At 39.1% G+C, this 25,772-nt stretch overlaps 1 protein-coding gene across 1 annotated transcript; it reads right to left on the reverse strand.

Moving 5' to 3' along the window:
• Positions 1–751: 751 nt before the first annotated feature.
• Positions 752–25,772, reverse strand: INIP (INTS3 and NABP interacting protein). Its single transcript, XM_065879571.1, has 4 exons — positions 25,687–25,772; positions 5,605–5,707; positions 2,048–2,138; positions 752–928 (listed from the first exon to the last, which is right to left on the reverse strand). Exons 1-4 carry the CDS (start codon positions 25,709–25,711, stop codon positions 833–835), a joined length of 315 nt encoding a protein of 104 aa, XP_065735643.1. The 5' UTR covers positions 25,712–25,772; the 3' UTR covers positions 752–832.

A 25,772-nucleotide genomic window follows, 5' to 3' on the forward strand; every position in this document is an offset into this window, starting at 1 on the left:
TGTTAAAGATGTATCACGCTGAGAAACTTGCTTAACCTAATTCTTTCCTTTTTACAATAACTAAAAAGGGGCTCAACTTTAGTTAATGTTTCTAATTAGAGCAAAAATGGGCAGTAAAACTGTACAGGCACACCATTCATGCAGTAACACTAAATAAGAGCATATACAAAACTTAAAACTACATTTCTTATTAACTGTTTTTAGTAGCATTTAGTCGCATAATTTGTAGTGGCATAGGTTTATAAAAGATGTTTAAGACTGGCTGAGAACTTAGTCTTATCTTGGGTTTTCCTTTAAAATTGAGAATAGGGGAACGAGTCACAAGTTAAAGGATATTTCAGGATACGTTGATTATAAACTCAAAAGGTACACTGATATCAATTCTATAAACAGTAAATGTGAATGTAACTTATTTAAGCCTATTGGTTCACATTTTTTAAAAGCACCCTCATTTGTTTAAAGTTAAGTACTTTAAATGGTTCTTGAAAGTCTACTGTAGACATAATATACTCAGTCCAACTAGCTGGTGGTGGGGTGGGTTTATATGACCACATCCAATTCAGAGTCTGACTCAGAATTAAAAATCAAACTGCATTACACAGAAGTTACCGGCATGGGTAGCATAATCGGTTCCTCAGATAATACAGCTTCCAGAGCTATCATCATCCTGGTCACCCTTCTTTTTTGCTTTCACTTACACATATCTTTCTTTTAAAGAAACAAAATATGTAAAAGTTCACCAAAATTCGGCAAGTCACAGTTTGTATAGCACTGACTGATAGTAGCTTTGGCATTTGATATTACAAAGTTACTTTTGTTACAAATATTTTCTTCATTCTGGGTCAAGGCGAGGTAAAACAGGAAGAATAAGATTCCCAAATGCAGAGTCTTGAGTTATGAAGTATCCCGATGAATGTGCGTGGGCATGCTGGGAAAGAGTGAAAAAGAAAGAAAGAAAAAGGCAATTCAGCTGTTAAGAGTCACAATTCTTCAACCAAGGCAGTAAAATTACTTATCCTCTCTGAGTGCTTGAGACCAAATTTGTTTTAAAAATCAGTTCTTATGCTGTTAATTTTGTTTAAATACACAGGAGATGGATAATAATAAAGAATTCATATTAACAATTTGCACCAGGTACTAATTTATCATCCCCACTGTCTCCCCTGTGATTCTCTTCAGTCAGTAATTGAGTCGAAGACATGAATTACTTTGTTCCTTGGAGTGGGGAGGAAAACTAGCAACAAAGGTCCCAAAGTACTCTGCTCTTGGTCAGTAAAGCAGGAGAGTGAGAAAGAAGGGCAGTAGTTGGAAGGAGAAGGGGGAAAAACAGCTGATTACTGGTGATTAAGATACCAACATTTTGTAGAGAATGTTGGCATATAAATAACAGAAAACCACCAGTGACGTCCCTTGTCACTAAACAAAGGACTGTTCATAGGTTGTCTAAAGTGAGATGATCTTTAATATCCCTTCCAATCCTGAGATTCTAAGGTTTAAAAGCATAGGTAACGATGTCTAGTGCAAGGTTTCTAGGAATCTTAGTTAAATTATCCAAGATCAATGAAATACTAAAATTGGTTATCATAATAAGAACAATCTTTTTAACTGATAGATTATCACATTCCTATAGTCTTTAAACATTTCCTGCACAACAGACATGCTGACCATTAAAAACAGAATCCAGACTATCACAGGACATAGCGGCACACGACAAATTTGAAAAACTAGATATGTGCTATTAAAGTGGCCAGTTCAGCTTTTCAGGGTCCATCCAAGTACCCTAAACTCTTCTGTGTGCAGCAGTCCCTTGCCAGGTGTGGCACAGAATCAATCAGGACCATGTCAACACCATGAAAGATACTTTCATTACTGCCGTATCGGGTCCTTCAAATCCTCCGGGCATGCCTGAATGTCAGCAAACAACTGCAATTACGTGTGGAACGTTTTTATTGATACTGCTCCACTGAAATACAAAATAAGAACAGTGCTGGTTGCCAAGCCCCGGGAATCTCCAATGAGACAAGAATGGCAGCCGCACTCCCCTCACCTGCAAAGCCGCCTTCTGCTGGGCTGCAATGTGCTGCTGCTCAGCGTGGTCCCGGAAGTCCTTGTTAAGAGCGGGTCTCGAGAGCGCAATGCTAAAACGGGAATCTTAGTTACTGACTGTTTAGAGACTCCCTTACTTCTGAATCACATTTTTCTTTAGATATTCTAAATAGGGGTTACAAAAAAGAACTTCCTGAATCAGTCTTCTTTCCTTCTCCCACTGTCTACGTTAATTTATATGAAGAAAGCCTATATTATTTACTAGGGCTTCAGATTATCTCCTTTTAATTGATGATTTATGGTCCTCTGCTTTCAGACAGATTTGAGGTACTCTGGTCTATCATAAAGTTACATTTATGATGAAAACTAAAGAGTTGAATGTTTCAAGCACAAGGTAGAACATGCAAAGGTAGGACTGAAGGTCAGGGCTCGGGAGGGGAGAAATGGGTTGGCAAAAAATGAGGCTAGGGAGGAAGGCAGGTGCCGGGATATGTAGAGCCTTGTGAAATAAGAAATGAAGACCTTCTCCTAACAGTGAAGGGAGACTCCCAAAGAGCGTTATAAGCAGAAGAGTGACTTGATCAGAATTACCACACTACAGTTCAGAAAGACCGCCACTGTGACAGACAGTGCTGGTCATCTCCCCAACAACTGTTGCTCTCCCTTCTTCCTCGCTGCTAATGGAACCCACACTTAGTTCAATTATCGTTGGTCCCATTCTTCATGGTGGGCCAGGTTATCCCCCAGGGGGTGAACTTTGACTGGTATAAGACAATACCATTTCCCTTGCTGGTTTCCTGTTTAGGCAAGAGAAAGGTTCACAATTCTGGGCAGCTAGACTTCACGGGTAGTCTGCTTGAAGGCTTTGAGAACGTTTTCCTCACTCGTACAAAATGGACCCAGGAGAGGAACCTTTCTGGCTTTTGCCTCTATGGGGGCTTGGTGTACAGTGATGCCTAGGCTACTGCAGTCATATTTTGACCGGTAAGGAGGTGCTGACCCACGGAGAAGGGCAGAAAGGAGAGAAGAAAGGAAGCTCGATCAGTGCTGACACTGGTGTGCCGCTGCAATGAGCCATTCTGCACTTGATCTTAGCCAAAAGGCCGAGAAGCGATAGTGAGCCATTCTGGAATCACCTTATCTTCACGCTTCTGGTTAACCTATACCCTAACGTTTAGGCCAACTTTTTGGTTTTCTGTTACTTCCAGATTAAAACATCCTAACTGACACAACTGATAAATGTATTCGAGAGAACTTAAGACTGTGGGAAATTCAGTCTTTACACAAAGAGGCAAAAAATGAGAGTGGCCAGGAAATTCAGTCTTTACACAAAGAGGCAAAAACTGAGAGTGGCCAAGACCAGGGCAGCATCAGTTGCAATAAAGAAAAATGGACAAGTCTGAGACACATTTCAAAATATAAACATAAGAGAATGACAAACGTTTAGAGATGGAAGTAAGAGGGAATAATAAACAATTAAAGTCCACATTTCTGACTCTGATTACTAGTAGATCTGTACCACTCATGGAGACAAGCAAGCCAACAATGTTAAGTAGGTAGGGAGGGAGGGAAGATGAGTTCGGTGTGGGACATACTCAGTTTGAAATGCCTGGAAGACATCAAAGTGCAGATGTCCAGGAGGCAGTCTGGTGCTTCAGACAGAGGACGAGGCTGGAGATGCAAATGTATAAAAGTTATCAGCACATAAACTACAGGCTGTGAAAGTGAATGCAACTGTCCAGTGAAAAGATGTAGGCTGGGAGACTGGATCTAGAACAGAACTCTGAGGAATATCAACATTCAAGAGACAGGAAGTGGGACTTCCTTGGTGGCGCAGTGGTTAAGAAGCTGTCTGCCAATGCAGGGGACACAGGTTCAAGCCCTGGTCCAGGAAGACCCCACATACTGCACAGAAACTAAGCCCGTGTGCCACAACTACTGAGCCTGCACTCTAGAGCCCGCAAGCCACAACTCCTGAGCCTCTGTGCCACAACTACTGAAGCCCTGTGCACCTAGAGCCCGTGCTCTGCAACGAGAAGCTACCGCAATGAGAAGCCCATGCATCGCAACAAAGACCCAACACAGCCAAAAATTAATTAATTTTTTAAAAAAGAGAGAGAGGCAGTGGAGAAATGTCTGCAAAAGAAACCAAGATAGTATAACAGTGGATGAATGGAAGCCAAGGAAAGAGAGTATTTTAAGGAGGGCGCTGTATACAATGGAATACCACTCAGCCATTAAAAAAAAGAAAGAAATCTTGCCATTGATGACAACAAATACCATATGATCTCACTTATATATGGAATCTAAAAAACAAAACACACAAAACAAAATGAAAACAGATTCATATACACCTGAAACTAACACAACATCGTAAATCAACTATACTCCAATAAAATATTTTAAAATATATATTAACCAATAAAGAAAAGAAAACAGACTCATAGACTCATAGATAGAACAAACAGGTGGTTACCAGAGGGGAGCAGGTTGGGGGTGGGCAAAATAGGTGAAGGGGATTAAGAGGCACAAACCTTCAGTGAGAAAATAAAGAAGTCACAGGAATGTAATATACAGCACAAGGAATATGATTCATGATACCGTATTAATTTTGTGTGGAGACAATAGTTCCTAGGCACTGTGGCGATCATGTCACAATGTATGCTCATGTCAAATCACTGTGTAGTACACCTGAAGCTAACACAACTCCATTTCAATTAAAAAAAAAAAAAAGGGCGCAATCAGTGGTGTCAAATAATGCTAGGAAATCTAACAAGAAAAGGACTTTGGTCCATCAGATTTAGCCACAAGGAGGCTGCAGGCGACCTAGGCTCAAACCTGTTCTTTGGGTTGGAGGTGGGGAGGCGCGGAAGTCAGATTGTAGTGGGTTGGGGAGTAAATAAGTGGGAAAGCAGAGCTGAATATGTACAGACAACTCCTTTAAGAGGTCTGGCTGACTCTGCACACCTAAAAATATAAATTAGCTCTAGCTTTCACGAGAGTCCTTTCCTGTATACTGAATTCACCAGGGACAGTCCCCTAAAGAAACAGAAGAATATGTTATACTATATTATATATTATACTTTTACTAGAAATCAATCTAACAAGCAAATAAAGTAACAGAAACAGATAAAAAAAAAAAGAGAGGGGAAAGTTAGGGTGGTGGCTGAATGGGATAACGGATGTCAGGGAAGAGATTTAAGATGGCAGAAACGGAATACAATAAAGATTGTTAAGCTACCGCAACTTTACCTATTTTGCATAATGCTTAAAAAGTGGGACATTAACAATAATTTCAGTAACAAAACAACTATACAAAACTCTTTTTTTTTTTTTTCTTTTCTTTTTTTGAAAGTAGGCTGTAGGGAAATTTTAAGTCTGATGAGAATTAAAATATTTACAATCTAAGCAATTAAATAACTCTTCAAGTCTAACTAGGAAATAAAACATGTTAAATTCCAATGTTAAAGAAACAAACCATTGCCAACCAATTTCAGCTATACTGTCCAAGATATTTTTTATATCACTGAATATAAAAACCACATTATTCTTCAATACCTAGCTCCAGGATGATTTGTTGAAGATTGGTTCTGCATTAGTAATTTTCTTTTTTCTTTGTCCAGTTCTGCCAAGATTGCAACTCTATTTTTGTTTTGAAAACCTAAAAAAAGAGAGAGTGTTGGGGACGAGAAAGAGAAATAAAATGTTTTAGAGCTTTTTTATAAACCCAGGCTACCTAGAAACCCAGAAAGCAAAATTCTGTTCTCTAACATGATAACGAACCCACTAGTAGGCAGTTTCCCTAGATGGTTACTATCTCCCTACTGCCTATTTTCCAGCAACTTTAATAGGATAATATGCAGATAAATGCAAAGGATAATACTGACTGAGGACTTTTTTTAAGACTTAGTTCTAAAGAATTTTAATCATCAAAGTATGGGTAACCGCATTTGTTTTATAACAAAATCTCTGCAGCCCCAAATGCTACAGGGACCAAGCTCTATCCTGCTGAATCTCTGGGAGTGAAGATTTTCTTAGTTCTCAGTTTTAGGCCTCTCTGTGAATGCCTCTTTCATGAGGGGAAAGCATTAGATACACTCAGGTCACAACAGTATTTTTCTCAACTGCTTTCATTCAGAGATGTAATGAAATGCTTTCATTCAGAGACACACAGTCTTTCAAGGAACAAGTCAGAGAACTGCAACTGACTAGAAAGCAATTCTGAGAGAGAAATGGAGCATAACTGACAGGGTACAAACAGATAGGTCCCTTATCAATTTTGAGCTTCAATTTTAACGTAAGATCTAGAGCAGAGGTTCCAAGTCCTGGCCCAGGAGCAGCATCCAACTATGTTTTTAAAATCTGAATTAAATGCCAACATGTAAACACTGTATACAAAATTCTCAGATTACTTGCTCCTCTTGAAACATCTCAAGGTCTGGCACAGGGGTCTGGATGCCTCCATGGCAACAACTATGTAGAACAAAGAAACAGTTGTCCCCTTTAGCTGGGCACTCTCCAGCTTGTTACAGTCCTTATCAGATTTGTTTATACCTGTAGGCATTTAAGTTTCTGATCCCTAATTTAGAAGAAAACAAATGGAAAGGTTAAAGGATTAGGGAAAAAACTACAGAGGCAAAAAAAGCCCAGGGGACTAGAATCACTGGGTTAGCATCACTGCGCTAGAAGAAAGAATGAAGAATGGGGAAGGAGGGAGCTTTCAAGCAGAGCAGAAGTAAGCACTCCTAAGGGTACTCACATGAGGGATTATAAGCACTTTATATTGATCATAAAGGGGAATTGGGTGGTAGGATGCGTATTTCCTCCTCTCCTGGGGAGAGGAGTTAGGTCAGGGACAGCGCAGGACGTACAAGAACAGGAGCATTCACTGAGATTCACACTGAGATCGGGCTGAACCAGAAGCAGCTGAGGCTTGTGGCACTTTCCCCTAAACTTGCTCTTAAATCTAGCAACAGTAAACTGACTCAGGCCAGGCCAGAAATGGGCAAAACCTGTCTCTGCCACAGCCATTTTAGGAATTTATCATCTCCATTTTCCTTCTCTGCCCCCTCACGCTTATGCTATCAACCTGTCATCAAATTCTAGTAATAGCAGACTCCTTTCTGGAACAGATAATTCACACTAACACATTCTGGTACTTCTGAGGAGATGACTTTGCAAGCCTTCCAGGTGATTCTTCATCTATTCTAATCCTAATTCTAATCTTCCTGCCTGCCGACCTCTTAGTTAATCTTCCAGGGAAGAAACTCTATAAGGCCTTTACATGCCACATGTCATTACAGGCTCCACCCAACCTCATAGACAGGACTGCCTCAGAAGTCTTCTACCTAAGGAAGGATTTAATACAGAACTCCCAAGAATGTATGATACTTATGCCTGTGAGCGCTAATGCTGTGGTAAAGGGTGCCATGTGTAAAAATAATTGAAACTTTGTCGAAATACTGTTAAAGAAACACCATTACCAAAGTAATATAGAATGTCAAGTCCAAACAACCTAATAAGTATGATGTCCTAACATCTTGTAGTTTTTTAAAAAAATAATACCCATAAATTGGAAGAAAAATATTTATTTCATTTTAAAATAACCATTAATGCAGTGTGTGTACCTGGGCACTGTATAACTTTGCAAACCTGGGAATCAGTTAGACACTACCATCCTCATTCCCTGTTCCACACAGTACTTGTTTTTTATCAAAGCAATTGCCAAAAACCCACTTCACAAAAATATGACATCGTCGAAAGTAATGCAGCACACTGGTAAGTTACACTTATTAAATTGCCTGTATTTCACCATTTTCTACCTACAGAAACAATAATTTCATATGATTCACTAACTTTAAAAATAGATCACATGTCTTTCTTGGCTTGATCAGTAACAGCCTCCTTTAAAAAAATTTCATGCATGTTTGACAATTGGAGCACAGGTAGCTATAGTGAACTCCCTGTTACCATGGAAATTAAGTGTGAAAATTAGTAACTATAGGCTCTAAATTAATATTAATACACTAGTTTCTTTGTCCATGACCTTTGCCCACTAAGGAGAGCTGTGTTATTCTCAATCTATTTTACTACTCATGGTGAGCCTGTTACCCAAATAAACAAATCAGTCAGTATTATATGGATCGGATGGGAAGTATAGAATATGGGTATTATTGATTTTATATAATAGAAACTTCCCAAAAAGTAATGTCATACAAATTAAGGTAAGATTATTATGGAAGGATAAGTATACTGTAATGTGTTATTTAGAGGAATGCAGAAGTGAGTTCTTTGTAAAGTGAAGAATGCTTTCCAGCTTGAGGTTGGCCAGGCAACAACTGGAACATTAAAAAGAGAATAATAATTACAACTAAATGGAACAAACTGAATCCACGATAAACCATGAATTCATAAAAAGATACAAAAAAGAAAGTTAGGGAATTCCCTGGGAGCCCAGTGGTTAGGACTCTGCGCTTTCACTGCCAAGGGGCCGGATTCAATCCCTGGTCGGGGAACTAAGATCTCACGACCCGTGTGGTGCGGCCAAAAAAAAGTTAAAGTATATAAAAAGATTGTAAAGAAAGGTAAAATAATAGTCATTATGGTGAGTGTTAACATTTAGATGTTTTGTTTCTCCTATTAAGTTTATGTCTGTTTATAAAGCATAGCTGTTTACTTTTTTGTTTAGTTACAGGAGGATGGGGTAGATATAGGGAACTGTGGATAAGCCAAATAGTCCCAGAAAAAGCAAGTTATATACCAAGAACAGGAGGGTCAGATCAGAGCAGGTCCTCACACACACACACACCATTTGAAAGGAAACGCAGTGGTAGATGAGCACCCATGGTCACACACAGTGACCAAGGAGAAACCCTGAGCTCTAACTGGATGAATTAGCGGAATATCCTAAAGAGAGCTAATGGTACAGACCTGATCCCTGATTTCCTGGGAGATGAAACGTCCATATTCCCGGCAGGAATGCTACCAGAAAAGGGCAATTCATAATGACAACAGAACAATGGGTTATAAAATGCTAATCACATTTAAAAAAAAAAAGAAGAAGAATATTTCATTCAGGGAGTAACCCCAGGTTGCAAGAAACTAAAAATCTATGCGAAAAGGCATGAGTTAAAAAAAAAAAAAAAAAATCTCATTAACTTGGCAAGTTTAGTTACAGAAGTGACCAAGTACACACCAATGCAACTTTTAAATCATCTTTAAAGGCATAAGCAAATCTTATGATTTACCTAAGAATCAAATCCATCAACAAACCCTAAACCTTGACTAATCTGAAATTTTGTTTTGTTTTGGTAGTGGTAAGACAACCATAACCATAGGAAGGTATAAAAAAAATTACTAAAGTCCTGGGAAAGTACAGAAATAAGAATCTGGGAAGATTATTATAATCTAAGGAAGATTAAAAAAACAAAGTACTATAGAGAGAGTAAATGAATTAATTAAACCCGTGGGTTAGTATTTTAAAATAGGTTTAATTTTAAGTATAGTAAGTTTGTTTGTGTCTTTCGGGGGGCTACGCGGGCCTCCCACTGTTGTGACCTCTCCCGCTGCAGAGCACAGGCTCCGGACGCACAGGCTCAGCGGCCATGGCCCACGGGCCCAGCCACTCTGCGGCACGTGGGATCCTCCCGGACCAGGGCACGAACCCCCATCCCCTGCATCGGCAGGTGGACTCTCAACCACTGTGCCACCAGGGAAGCCCTAAGTATAGTAAGTTTTGCCATCACTATATAAAGTGAAGTATTATAGAAGTCAAATTAATTGTAATTAAAACTGTTATTAAAGAGAATTTAACTAAATAAGCTTGTAATCAATTCTAAATGCTTAAAACATTTTATTTTGGAACTTAGTTTATAAGTAGGTTTAAAAACTGAGCATGAATTATGAGCAGTGATGAGGATTTTTCTCCATGCATAAAATCCCCTTAGACATTAAAGAACTTGTTAAAACAGTTAAATAAGCTGTCATTAGACAGGGGTAGCTCATAGCCTTCCTTCCCTGGTAAAGGATAATGCCTCTCTCTGTATCTCACTTAATGCCCCACGCTCCCACCCAGAAGCCTGAGTTTTATCCTTTAATACCTCCTTCTTCCTACCCACATCCAACCAATCACCTAGTCCAATCAATTTTATATCCTTGATGTCTCTAAAATATCTTCCCCTTTCAACTGCTATTCCACAGTCTAACCAGGCAAGGTTATCTCCTGCATAACATTCAAGAACTTAATGTCTACATGTAGGCAGCTGAGAGCCACAAAAACTATTTTACAGGGAAAGGGTATGGTCAGGTCTATTAGACTTTTACTTTCTGAGCTTGTCTTATGCCCTGAAACCTATGCTTCCCCCTTGAGCGTTCAAAAATAATCTAGTACTAATTTACATGTCAGTTTTGTACAAAACATTTACTGTATTACAGAAATATATAAAAGTCAACAGATAGCAGTTAGGTAATAATAATAGCTTATTTCACATTTGAAACATAAGGCAAAAAACTAGGTAGTCAATTTGGTTATGTGAAGTAGTTAAGTGTAATTTTCTAGAGCAAGATTCTCCCACCTTCAGAGTTTGTAATACAAACTTACTCTAAGGCATCAATATATAAAATTTAACTTTTATTCTAATCACTACATGAATTGTTTTTTTAAACACAAACTGTCTCTCACCATAATTCAACATTTTACTTTTACATTATTTTACATGTATCTTAAAGTTACATGTAACTTTTACATTCTTAAAAGCATGAGAGTGTTAAAATATTATCTCATGTACAGTAGGAATTACTTAATATTCCTTTATAACTAAACTTTTTCCTAATAAAATTATCTTAGAATAAAGCAGCACACTCGAAAAGTTCCACTTAGAACTATAACTATCTCCATTCACAATCATATATATTCTCATTTCCATATTCATTTATAGAAACATTTAACTCCCACACATTTCTGTGTCACTAAAAATATTCTGGAGTAACTAGCATTACAGCAAATTGCATTTAAAACCTAACAGCTGATATTCACTTTGCGTGAATAGCTCTATGACACTTAAACAAGGACTAATAGGAATTCCTTTTATTGAAAAAAATCTAAAACTAAAGAATGAAAATTATTGTTTGATTAGTGGATAATCTACTTTCCAATTACAGTTGTTATATTGCTTTCATAACAATTTTTAAAAAGATATTTTAAAATTTTCAAATCCTTTCAAAAGATTATCTTGCAAGCTATATACTCTTCACAACTATACAGTAAATGAGCTATCATCCTAAGACAGCTGTTTAGGGGGAGTTCCCTGGTGGACTAGTGGTTAGGATTCCGGGCTTTCAACACCATGCCCAGGTTCAATCCTCGATTGGGTAACTGAGATCCCACAAGCCGTGTGGCACAGCAAAAAAAAAAAAAAAAAAAAAAGACAGCTGTTCAGTATTGGAGGAAAGTCACTGTGGCACTATTAGTTTAACATGTTTTAAGTTATTTATTGATTCAACATATATTTATTGTGTATCCATGACATACATACAGGCACTAAGGTAGAGTCTAAGGATGCAATGACGAGCCACAACTTGATTTGATGCTAGTTCTCATGGTTCTTAAACATTCCCGTGAAGATAGAGATTATCAAATAATTACACAAATGAATGTATAATTAGAGTCTAAGATGAGTAGTCTGAAATAAAGAAATAACATTCTATAAGTATTAAAAACAATCATTGTAGGAATCAAGGTTTTTGTTGGTTTTTTTTTACATCTTTATTGGAATATAATTGCTTCATACTGTTGTGTTAGTTTCTGCTGTATAACAAAGTGAATCAGCTATATGTATACATATATCCCCATATCCCCTCCCTCCCACCCTCCCTATCCCACCCCGCTAGGTGGTCACAAAGCATCGAGCTGATCTCCCTGTGCTGTGCAGCAGCTTCCCCCTAGCTATCCATTTTACATTTGGAAGTGTATATACGTTAATGCTATTCTCTCTCTTCGTCCCAGCCTCCCCTTCCGCCCCCATCCTCAAGTCCAATCTCTACATCTGTGTCTTTATTCCTGCCCTGACACTAGGTTCATCAATACAACTTTTCTAGATTCCATATATATATGTGTTAGCATACGGTATTTGTTTTTCTCTTTCTGACTTACTTCACTATGTATGACAGACTCAAGGTCCATCCGCCTCACTATAAATAACTCAATTTTGTTCCTTTTCATGGCTGAATAATATTCCACTGTATATATGTGCCACATCTTCTTTACCCATTCATCTGTCAATGGACATTTAGGTTTCTTCCATCTCCCGGCTATTGTGAATAATGCTGCAGTGAACATTGTGGTACATGACTTATTTTGAATTATGGCTTTCTCAGGGTATATGCCCAGTAGTGGAATTGCTGGGTCATATGGTAGTTCTATTTTTAGTTTTTTAAGGAACCTCCACACTGTTCTCCACAGTGGCTGTATCAGTTTACATCCCCACCAACAGGAATCAATGTTGAATCAACTTGACCTAGACTGGGAGTAGGGGGAGCAGTGTCAGAGAAGTCTCCTACAGGAAGTAATGCTAGAGCTAAAATGTTAGATTAATTAGGTTAATTAGGGGTGGGGGACAAAATAACGCTTCCCCCTTTAGAAAGATCACTGTAGCTACAAGGTTGAGAATACACTAGACAAGAGAAAAAGAGACTATTACAGTAGAACAAGCTGGAGATGACAGAAGTTGTTAGTGGCCAAGGAAATGGAGAGAGATGAACAGACCCAAGAGCTTTTTAGGAAGTTAAATCAACAGGACAGTGACAGAATAAATAAGAAGTCAAGAATGAGGAAGAAGGTGTCATGGATGGTTCTGAGGTTTTTGGCTCATATAGTTAAATGGTATATTATTCGTACTGCTGCTGTAACAAATTACCACAAACTTAATGGCTTAAAACAACACAAATCTATTATCTTACAGTTCTATAGGTCAGTAGTCTCACTGGGCTAAAATCAAGTGCTGCTTTCCTTTCTGGAGGCTCTAGGAGAGAATGTGTTTCCTTCCCTTTTCCATCTTATAGATATGCCTGAGTTCCCTGGCTTGTGGTCCCCTTTCTCCAACTTAAATGCCAACAACGTTGCATGTCTCTGACCCTTCTGTGGTCATTTCTCCCTGACCACAGCCAGGAAAAAATTCTTTGCTTTTAAAGACCCATGTGGGAGGGGGACCTTCAAGATGGTGGAGGAGTAAGACGTGGAAATCACCTTCCTCCCCACAAGTACATCAAAAATACATCTACATGTGGAACAACTGCTACAGAACACCTACTGAACCCTCGCAGAAAAACTCAGACTTCCCAAAAGGCAAGAAACTCCCCATGTACTTGGGTAGGGCAAAAGTAAAAAGAAAAAACAGAGGCAAAATAATAGGGATGGGACCTGCACCTCTGGGAGGGAGCTGTGAAGGAGGAAAAGTTTCCAAACACTAGGAAGCCCCTTCACGGGCAGAAACGGGGGGTGGGCATGAGGGAAGCTTTGGAGCCACGGAGGAGAGCACAGCCACAGGGGTGCGGAGGGCAAAGTGGAGAGATTCCCACACAGAGGATCAGTGCTGACCAGCACTCACCAGCCTGAGAGGCTTGGTGGGGGCTGGGAGCTGAGGCTCCGGCTTCGGAGGTCACATCCCCAGGGAGAGGACAGATTGGCTGCGTGAACACAGCCTGAAGGGGGCTAGTGCGCCACAGCTAGCTGGGAGGGAGTCTGTGAAAACGTCTGGAACTGCCTAAGAGGCAAGAGACCATTGTTTCGGGGTACGCAAGGAGAGGGGATTCAGAGTGCCGCCTAAACGAGCTCCGGAGACAGGCGCGAGCCGCGGCTATCAGTGTGGACCCCAGAGACGGGCATGAGACGCTAAGGTTGCTGCGGCAGCCACCAAGAAGCCTGTGTGCAAGCACAGATCCCTATCCACACCTCCCCTCCTGGGAGCCTGTGCAGCCCGCCACTGCCAGGGTCCCGGGATCCAGGGACAACTTCCCCAGAGAACGCACGGCGCCTCAGGCTGGTGCAACGTCACGCTGGCCTCTGCCGCCGCAGGCTCACCCCGCATCCGCACCCCTCCCTCCCCCCGGCCTGAGTGAGCCAGAGCCCCCTAATCGGCTGCTCCTTTAACCCCCTCCTGTATGAGCGAAGAGCAGATGCCAGAGGGTAACCTACACGCAGAGGCGGGTCCAAATCCAAAGCCGAACCCCAGGAGCTGTGCGAATAAAGAAGAGAAAGGGAAATCTCTCCCAGCAGCCTGAGGAGCAGCGGATTAAATCTCCACAATCAACTTGATGTACCTGCATCTGTGGAATGCCTAAATAGGCAAGGAATCACCCCAAAATTCATGCGGTGGACTTTGGGAGCAATTGTAGACTTGGGGTTTGCTTTCTGCATCTAATTTGTTTCTGGTTTTATGTTTTCTTAGTTTAGTATTTAGAGCTTATTATCATTGGTAGATTTGTTTATTGATTTGGTTGCTCTCTTTTTTTCTTTTAATATATATATTTTCCTTTTTTTCTTTTCTGAGTGTGTATGTGTATGCTTCTTTGTGTGATTATGTATGTATAGGTTTACTTTTACCATTTGTCCTAGGGCTCTCTCTGTCCGTTTTGGGGTTTTTTTTAGTATAGTTTTTAGTGCTTGTTATCACTGGTGGATTGGTTTGGTGCTCTCTTCTTTTTTTTTAATTTTTTATATTTTAAGAATTTAAAAAATTTTTTATTTTAGTAACTTTATTTATTTTATTATCTTTTTTTCTTTCTTTCTTTCTTTTTTCCCTTTTTTTCTGAGCTGTGTGGCTGACAAGGTCTTGTTGCTCTGGCCGGGTGTCAGGCCTGAGCCTCTGAGGTGGGAGAGCCGAGTTCAGGACAGTGGTCCACCAGAGACCTCCTGGGCCCACATAATATCAGTTGGTGAGAGCTCTCCCAGAGATCTCCATCTCAATGCTAAGACCCAGATCCACTCAACAACCAGCAAGCTCTCGTGCTGGACACCCCATGCCAAACAACTAGCAAGACAGGAACACAACCCTACCCATTAGCAGAGAGGCAGCCTAAAATCAGGATACGGTCATAGACACCCCAAAACACACAACCGGACGTGGTCCTGCCCAACAGAAAGACAAGATCCAGCCTCATCCACCAGAACACAGGCATCAGTCCCCTCCACCAGGAAGCCTACACAACCCACTGAACCAACCTCACCCACTGGGGTCAGACACCAAAAACAATGGGAACTACGAACCTGCATCCTGAGAAAAGGAGACCCCAAACACAGTAAGTTAAGGAAAATGAGAAGACAGAGAAATACACAGCAGATGAAGGAGCAAGGTAAAAACCCACCAGACCAAACAAATGAAGAGGAAATAGGCAATCTACCTGAAAAAGAATTCAGAGTATTGACAGTAAAGATGATCCAAAATCTTGGAAATAGAATGGAGAAAATACAAGAAACGTTTAACAAGGACCTAGAAGAACTAAAGAGCAAACAAACAATGATGAACAACAAAATAAGTGAAATTAAAAATTCTCTACAAGGAATCAACAGCAGAATAACTGAGACAGAAGAACGGATAAGTGACCTGGAAGATAAAGTAGTGGAAATAACTACCACAGAGCAGAATAAATGAAAAAGAATGAAAAGAATTGAGGACAGTCTCAGAGACCTCTGGGACAACATTAAACACACCAACATTCGAATTATAGGGGTCCCAGAAGAAGAAGAGAAAAAGAAAAGGACTGAGAAAATATTAGAAGAGATTATAGTTGAAAACTTCCCTAATATGGGAAAGGAAATAGTCAAGTCCAGGAAGCACAGAGAGTCCCATACAGAATAAATGGAGAAACACACCAAGACACATATTAATCAAACTGTCAAAAATTAAATACAAAGAAAAAATATTAAAAGCAGCAAGGGAAAAGCAACAAATAACATACAAGGGAATCCCCATAAAGTTAACAGCTGATCTTTCAGCAGAAACTCTGCAAGCCAGAAGCGTGTAGCAGGACATATTTAAAGTGATGAAAGGGAAAACCTACAACCAAGATTACACTACCAAGCAAGGATCTCATTCAGATTAAACGGAGAAATTAAAACCTTCACAGACAAGCAAAAGCTAAGAGAATTCAACCCTACCAAACGAGCTTTACAACAAATGCTAAAGGAACTTCTCTAGGCAGTTAACACAAGAGAAGGAAAAAACCTACAATAATAAACCCAAAACAATTAAGGAAATGGTAATAGGAACATACATATCAATAACTACCTTAAACGTAAATGGATTAAATGCTCCAACCAAAAGACACAGACTGGCTGCATGGATACAAAAACAAGACCCGTATATATGCTGTCTACAAGAGACCCACTTCAGACCTAGGGAAACATACAGACTGGAAGTGTGGGGATAGAAAAAGTTATTCCATGCAAATGGAAATCAAAAGAAAGCTGGAGTAGCAATTCTCATATCAGAGAAAATACACTTTAAAATAAAACTATTACAAGAGACACTGAAGGACACTACATAATGATCAAGGGATCAATCCAAGAAGAAGATATAACAATTATAAATATTTATGCACCCAACATAGGAGCACCTCAATGCATAAGGCAAATGCTAACAGCCATAAAAGGGGAAATCGACAGTAACACAATCATAGTATGGGACTTTAACACCCCACTTTGACCAATGGACAGATCATCCAAAATGAAAATAAATAAGGAAACACAAGTTTCAAATGATACATTAAACAAGATTGACTTAATTGATATTTATAGGACATTCCATCCAAAAACAACAGAATACACATTCTTCTCAAGTGCTCATGGAACATTCTCCAGGATAGACCATATCTTGGGTCACAAATCAAGCCTTGGTAAATTTAAGAAAATTAAAATTGTATCAAGTATCTTTTCTGACCACAACACTATGGGACTAGGTATCAATTACAGGAAAAAAGTTTGTAAAAAATACAAACACATGGAGGTTAAACAATAAACTACTAAATAACCAAGAGATCACTGATGAAATCAAAGAGGAAGTCAAAAAATACCTAGAAACAAATGACAGTGAATACATGACGACCCAAAACCTACTGGATGCAGCAAAAGCAGTTCTAAGAGGGAAGTTTATATCAATACAATCCTATCTCAAGAAACAAGAAACATCTCAAATAAAAAACCTAACCTTACACCTAAACCAATTAGAGAAAAAAACAAAAAAAAAAACCCCAAAGTTGGCAGAAGGAAAGAAATCATAAAGATCAGATCAGAAATAAATGAAAAAGAAATGAAGGAAAAAAATAGCAAAGATCAATAAAACTAAAAGCTGGTTCTTTGAGAAGAGAAACAAAATTAATAAACCATTAGCCAGACTCATCAAGAAGAAAAGGGAGAAGACTCAAATCAATAGGATTAGAAATGAAAAAAAGAGAAGTAACAACTGACACTGCAGAAATACAAAGGATCATGAGTGATTACTACAAGCAACTATATGCCATTAAAATGGACAACCTGGAAGAAATGGACAAATTCTTAGAAATGCACAACCTGCCAAGACTGAATCAGGAAGAAACAGAAAATATAAACAGACCAGTTCCAAGCACTGAAACTGTGATTAAAAATCTTCCAACAGGGACTTCCCCGGTAGCACAGTGACTGAGAATCCGCCTGGCAATGCAGGATACACGGGTCCGATCCCCGGTCCCGGAAGATCTCACATGCCATGGAACAACTAAGCCCATGCACCACAACTACTGAGCCTGTGCTCTAGAGCCTGTAAGCCACAACTACTGAGTCTACACACCTAAAGCCCTGCACTGCAACAAGAGGCCCACACACTGCAATGAACTGTAGCCCCCACTTGCCGCAACTAGAGAAAGCCCACATGCAGCAATGAAGACCCAATGCAGCCAAAAATAATAAATTGAAAAAGAAATATCTTCCAACAAACAAAAGCCCAGGACCGGATGGCTTCAGAGGCGAATTCTATCAAACATTTAGAGAAGAACTAACACCTATCCTTCTCAAATTCTTCCAAAATATAGCAGAGGGAGGAACACTCCCAAACTCATTCTATGAGGCCACCATCACCCTGATACCAAAACCAGCAACGATGTCACAAAAAAAGACAACTACAGGCCAATATACTGATAAACACAGATGCAAAAATCCTCAACAAACTACTAGCAAACAAAATCTAAAAGCACAATAAAAGGATCATACACCATGATCAAGTGGGATTTATCCCAGGAATGCAAGGATTCTTCAATATATACAAATCAATCATTGTGATAAACTGTATTAACAAATTGAAGGATTAAAAACCATATGATCATCTCAATACATGCAGAAAAAGCTTTCAACAAAATTCAAAACCCATTTACAATAAAAACCCTCCAAAACCTCAACATAATAAAGGCCATATACGACAAACCCACAGCCAACATCATTCTCAATGGTGAAAAACTGAAACCGTTTCTACTAAGATCAGGAACAAGACAAGGTTGCCCACTCTCACCACTATTATTCAACATAGTTTTGGAATTTCTAGCCACAGCAATCAGAGAAGAAAAATAAATAAAAGAAATCCAAATCGGAAAAGAAGAAGTAAAGCTGTCGCTGTTTGCAGAATGACATGATACTATACATAGAGAATCCTAAAGATACTACCAGAAAACTACCAGGACTAATATATATGCTATATATGTATCTGTTTATATATATTTCATCATGAACAGAACGTTGACACAAATATGAATGTTAAAGGTGCTTCTGGGGAAGTCTCAGATGGATATGAGGAATATGTTATTGGAAACTGTAGGAAAAGCAGTCCTTGTTACAAAGTGGCAGGGAACTTGACCAAATTGTGTTCTAGTGTTTTGTGGAAAGTAAAAGCTGTCAGTAATGAACTTGGATATTTAACTGAGGATATTTCTAAGCAAAATGTTGAAGGTGTGACCTGGTTTCTCCTTGCTGCTTATAGTAAAGTGTGAGAGGGAGACAACTGAAAAAGGAACCAGAACTTGAAGACCGAAAATTCTCAGCTTATTCTTATTGCAAAAAATGAGAAAGTGTGTTCAGGAGAGAACACCAAAGACATGGCTGGACAGAGATTATGGGTGTGTGACATGGATCCAATCAACCATCTCAGCAGAAGCACTGTCAGCTTGGACTGAAGAGAACAGAGGTGGGATGAAATGAAGAAAGGCTGTCAGACTTCTGGGGTTCTACAAGCAGGAAGTTAGATGTTAGAGATGTCTGGATGCAAACAAGCGTCATCCTTTGAGTACAGGGAGGAATGACTCTGAAGGTGGGTCAGGGGTCAGCAGGGCTGCTACTGCCACCATGGGTCCAGAGAGCACAGGCCCAGGCAGCAGGACTGTTTCCTCATTGGTTCCCGAGGGGCTGGGGACAAAATTCAGGGAGGAGAAGGCAGAGCCACCACCCTTGTTAGAAAATTGAGCCAAATAGGATTTCACTCTCAAGCCTTAAAATCTAATGGAATTTTCCACAGAAGTTTCTTAAAATTAGCCACATATATTAATGTCATACAAATAATTTCAGCACACAAATGTGTACTGTAGAAATGTTGCAGGCTGGAGAGTAAAAGATGTGAGTTCTAGTACTGATGTTGATATAATAAACTAAATCTTTGAATAAATTAAATATCTAATGGAATTTGCCCTGCTAGGTTTTGGACTTGCTTAGGACCTGTCAGCCTTCTTCTTTCCAATTTCTTCCTTTTGGAAGGGGAATGTCTATCCTATACCTGTCCCACTATTGTATTTTGGAAGCAGATAACTTGTTTGGTTTCATAGGTTCACTATTGGAGAGGAATTTTGCCTCAGGATGAGTCATACCTCTAGTCTCATTCATATCTGATTTAGATGCTATTTAGATGAAATTTTAGACTTAGAGTTGATGCTGGAATGGGTTAAGACTTTTGTGGCTGTTGGAATGGGGCAAATATATTTCACATGTGAAGACTTGAATTTTGGAGGCTGAGAGGGTGGAGTGTTATAGGTTAAATTGTATCCTTGCAAAACACATAGGTTGAAGTCCTAAGCCCTAGTACCTCAGAATGTGACTGTATTTGGATACAGAGTTTTTAAAGAGGCAGTTAAGGTTGAATAAGGTCATTGGGAGTGGGCCCTAAGCCAATATGACTTGTGTCCTTGTAAGAAGAGGAGATCAGGACATGCACATACAGAGAAAAGAAAGACCATGTGAAGACACAGGAAGAAAAGACACAGGCCATCTACAAGCCAAGGAGAAATCAACTCTGCTGACAACTTGATCTCAGAATTGTGAGAAAATAAATTTCTGTTGTTTAACAACAACAACAAAAAAGAATTACTAATACATGCTACTACACAGATGAACCTCAAAAACATGCTAAGTGAAACCAGACACAAGAGACCATATACTGTAAGAGTCCATTTATATGAAAGGTGTCCAGAAGAGGCAAATTTATAGAGACAAAAAGTACATTAGTGGTTGCCCAGGCCTGTAAGAATGGGAAGTGACTGCAAACAGGCATGAGTTTTCTTTCTGGGTTAATGGAAATGTTATAAAATTAGATATTAGTGAAAGTTACACACTTTACAAAGTTACTAAAGATTCTTGAAGTGTAATCTTAATACAGGTGAATCTTATAGTATGTAAATTATATCCAAAGTTGTTTAAAAGATTTTTTTAAATAAAAAACAAAGACTCATGTGATTAAAATGGGCCCACCTGGATAATCCAGGATAATCTTCCCATCTCAAGGTCCTTAACCTTAATCACACGAGCAAAGTTCCTTTTGCTATGTAAGGTAACAAAGTCATAGATTCCGGGGATTATGACCTCGGCATTTTTTGGAGGGATGCGGGGAGAATACTATTCTGCCTACCATACTCCTTAATGATTATAAAATGTATTCAGTGGTTAAAACTCAAACTTATTCAGGGGAGACAGCCTGATGTCTAAGTCTTAGCAGAATAAAAAATACAACAACATTATTAACATGAAGTAATTAGTACCAGTAACTAGTCTTCTAGCTATCTAGTTAATGGCAAACACTTCCTGTAACTTGCAAGATTAAAAAATTATTCAACTCTTAGCCACCTTTGGAGTTTACTGAAAATACAGATCAAGGAAAGGAATAAGCCCTAATATCTGCTCAGGTGATCTCCTTGTGTTCAAGTTCTCTCTCACTGAGACCCCAAGGACTTAACCCTTTTAAGCTACTGCCAATTTTTCTATCCTGCCACTTTTTCTATCCACTGAGGTTTCTTGTCTTCAGCACTAGCTAAATAAGATGATGAAATCTCTTCTGCTTGAATCACCCTTTCCTCCTTGCTCATTTTTCTTTTCCTCTTACAGATAAACTCACAGGCCCATTTCCCTGTAAGGATTTTCTGCTCAAAAACAGATGGAGAAGAGATACAAAAATTAAGATGAGGTCTTTTGCCCCTAGTCTAGAGCTCCCAATTTTCTTTTAGATACTATAATTAGAATGTTCTAACCCTCCAGTTAACGTGCAGTATGGGAAATCAATGAACAGGGGACTTGGACACAGATTCAATTTGGGTTCTCATCTCAGTATTACCAGTTACTATTTAATATTGGGAAAATTACCTCACTATGCAGGACTGATGGACATAACAGTGACAACTTTGAAGGGTGGTTATATGAAATATGGAAAATAAAAATAAAATACCTAGCACACTGCCTGCCACGTGGTAGTTGCTTAATAAATACTAGCTATTACTGTTATTATTACCTAGTGTTCTCTATCATTTAGATTGTCAACCTCACTAGATTCTTGTCAGCCCCATTCTGACAATTCTCTGTCAGTAAACTGTTTTTCAACACACAGGGTACAATTGATTAGCACAACTTTCTAGATTACACTCACATGACAGGCCTCCCAGGCCAGTCTGAATCTGGGGATCACAAGCTCTCTTCTACTATACAAACAATCTCATGCTAGTTTACGTCATATTCTGCCTCAACTCAGTTTCATTCCTATTTGAACCTGGGCCTACAGATCAATCCTAGCCTCAGAAAACTACTGTACACTCTTTGCCTTGGCAATGAAAAATGAGGCAAAAAATCTAGTTTTGAAAAACGAACTCCAAATTGTGTCTTTGTGTCCACTCTCATCTTTAAAAATGTACAGATGCAAGAATTTTGAGATGATTTTTATGCATCACTAGGATAAATTCTTTTTTTGTTGCTTTTTTTGTATTTTTCTGCGGTATGTGGGCCTCTCACTGTTGTGGCCTCTCCCGTTGCGGAGCACAGGCTGTGGACGCGCAGGTTCACAGCTAGATCTGAAAGAGGGCCTGTCCCCTACACCAGAGACATTAATAAATTACAACACACAGATGAAGATTTCTTAAGTCATTGTTCTTTCAGTTACCATTATAAGATAATTATGGAACTTGGCATTCAATCTCCACAATAAGTAGTTCCAATACACATAAACAGTACAGAAATAATATAGAGAGTAAAATGCAATAGATCCAAATCAATAAGAATTTTAAATTTTCACTGAGAGTCTAGGAGTCTACAGAACATGATATGGACTCCCTCTGCTGGTGCCTAATAGCAGCAGCTCCATGACACCAACAATATCACGGACAAAAGAGCAACAAAAGCCAAAGGACTAATCTAAATTCGCTTCTATGTTTTTTTGTTTGTTTGTTTTATAAATTTATTTATTTATTTTTGGCCACGTTGGGTCTTCGTTGCTGTGTGCGGGCTTTCTTTTTAGTTGCAGCGAGTGGGGGCTACTTTTCATTGCGGTGCGCAGGCCTCTCATTAAGGTGGCTTCTCTTGTTACGGAGCACGGGCTCTAGGTGCGTGGGCTTCAGTAGTTGTGGCACATAGGCTCAGTAGTTGTGGCACATGGGCTTAGTTGCTCCACAGCATGTGGGATCTTCCCAGACCAGGGCTTGAACCCATGTCCTCTGCACTGGCAGGCAGATTCTTAACCACTGCGCCACCAGGAAAGTCCTCGCTTCTATTTAGATTAGGGGATGTTTCATAGTGGATTTGACTATGGATCAATCAAAGGTGACGGTAAAAATTATTGTGCTTTATTGCAACTGCTTAAAAAAAAAAAGAGTAACTAGCAAATTGTAAATCTTGCATATTTGTGCTATTAAAACAGAGGGATAAAAATATTTAATTTGTTTTCATTTGGACTGCATTGTGTGATTTTTAGCAGCATATTTTCTCTCCAAAATAGATTTCTCTTAGTTTCATTTCGGTTCAAATTAAATTATTATTATTTTATTTATTTATTTTATTTTTTTTTTGCGGTACGCAGGCCTCCCACCGCTGCGGCCTCTCCCATTGCGGAGCACAGGCTCCGGACGCGCAGGCCCAGTGGCCACAGCTCACGGGCCCAGCCGCTCCGCGGCACGCGGGATCCTCCCGGACCCGGGCACGAACCCACGTCCCCTGCATTGGCAGGCGGACTCCCAACCACTGTGCCACCAGAGAAGCCCCGAATTAAATTATTTTTAATCTGAATCTTTATAACTTGGTGAAAAGAGGAGGTCAAAGACCATAGGGGAATACTGACCTGTGATTAGTCCATAGAGCACACAAATCACACTTGGTTATTTGAGAGAACAGAATTGTATTAGCTGGTTATAGCCAGTAAAGCTATCACCAGAGCTAGCTTTTTACAATACCACACTTCTATAAAACTCATGTAATCTTTAGTCTGTCCTAAATGCAACTAATATACTAAAACAGATTCAGTGGGCTTCCAACTTCCAGTACTAGCAGAATAGTTTGGTTAGAGTAATCCTGCCACAAATATAATTATAAATTCTGGAAAAAATACTAAACATTCATTATTTGAAGGCACTAGAGACTGACCAAAATCAGGCAGAAACTGCAACTGGTGAAATTTGGGAATTGGTGGCCTTTTGCACTCCTCAATCCACGAACAGCTTGTACAGCCTCACCTTACTGGCTTGAGGTATCAGAGGACAGAGTTCAGGACTGGCAGAGTAACCAGAAAATTAGGGGAGAGACTTGAGAGGGAAAGGCAGAAGGAGTAAAGCATAAAACATGCCTATAAAATCCACCCAAGGTTTTTGCTTTCTGCTAAACTACACATACATGGGGGAGACAAATAAAGCACTAAAGCAGCAACTGGAAGCTTTAAAGAATGAGCAGAGATTTCAGCTGCTGCCCAACATAAGGGAGACAAGAGTTTGGAGTATGAGTTTAGCCAAGCCATCTGCTAGAATGAAAATCACATTTCAGAGGAATATAACAGAATTCAGAGTCTCTACAATGTATTAGTCATAATATCCAGTATTCAATTACAAATCACTAAATATAGTAAGAAAAAGGAAAATGTGACTCATTCTCAAAAACAAATGCAGTCAACAGAAACCAACTGAAAGATGATCTAGATGATGCAATTACCAGTGACACAGGACCAGTATCTAGACTCTTAAAAAAAAATGATAATAAAAATAACCCAAATTTTAAAAAAAGGCTTGAACAAACACTTCACAAAGGAAGATCTGCAATGGCCAATAAGCACATAAAAAAGTGTCCAACATTTGTCATCAGGGAAATCCAAATTAATACTACAATGAGATGTCACTTTACACCCTCTAAAATGGCTAAAATTGAAAAGACCAACAATGCTATATATGGAGCAACCAGAATTCTCACAGTTTACTAGAGGGAATGTAAAGTACATTCACTTTAGGAAAAGGTTTGGCAGTTTTCCATAAAGTAAACTGTACACTCAGCTGCTCCATTCCTAGATATTCATCCAAATATCTGCAAAAAGACTTACAAACGAATATTCAAAGCAGCTTTATTCACAATGGCCAAAACTGATACAACCCCAAAGTCTCCAAAAAGGAATGAATAAATAAATTGTGGTAAATTCATACAATGGAATGCTAGTCTGCAATAAAAAAGAATGAACTATTGGTACATGGCATAACATGGATGACTCTCACAGACAGTGCAGTGCGTGTAAACAACTGGACACAAACACGTTTATATGACGTTTAAAATAAAACAAGACTAAGATTAATCAAAAACTATGATGCATCAAATAAGGAGTTTAGACTTGATATGGAGAGGAAATAGAAGTTTGCCTCAAGTTCTTAAGCAGGAGACAACTTACAAAGTGGAATTTAATGCTTTCTAGAGATTAAATTTTACTTTTGAAACTTATTTTTAAATAAAAACTCCTTATTTGGGATGTATCTAACTTGACTTGCTTTACAGAGCTCTTAACACAGGTGAAAGGTGTATGAAAAGTTTTTTGAGCCAACGAAAATAAAGGAGTGGATATTGCCTAGTGACGATATAACTTCTTTAAAAGTGGTTCTAATCTCAAGTAAAAGAGCATGAGAACACAAATGTCCGAGGACTTAAGGTTTACAGTGTGAATAAGATTAACACATAGGATTAATAGCTATTAAGGATGTTACATATCTGATGAAACACATCTGATGAAACGTTGGACTTGCTTCAAATATGGGGTTTTACTTGGCTATTCATTTTTAATTCTGGCTCTAGTAACAGCCCTATGCTAAATTTTCTATCAAAATACTTTACTGTATGAGGAAAAAGTTCCTAGCATTTACCTTGTCCTGAAGGGTTTGCTGCCATCTTCCTATTTTCTGTTTCAACTATGTTCCGTGGCAAGTGGTCTGCACTTTACAATCACCTG

The sequence above is a fragment of the Phocoena phocoena genome, chromosome 6, assembly GCF_963924675.1.
Source record: "Phocoena phocoena chromosome 6, mPhoPho1.1, whole genome shotgun sequence".
NCBI lineage: Eukaryota > Metazoa > Chordata > Mammalia > Artiodactyla > Phocoenidae > Phocoena > Phocoena phocoena.

Bases quoted from the DNA above. Each gene is read 5' to 3' on its own strand.
- INIP (XM_065879571.1), bottom strand. From the start codon at position 25,711: ATGGCAGCAAACCCTTCAGGACAAG. The intron at 2,139-5,604 runs GTATTGAAGAAT...TTCCCGTTTTAG, and splicing joins ACAAATCATCCTGGAGCTAG to CATTGCGCTCTCGAGACCCG. The intron at 929-2,047 runs GTGAGGGGAGTG...ACTCTTTCCCAG, and splicing joins AGCAGAAGGCGGCTTTGCAG to CATGCCCACGCACATTCATC.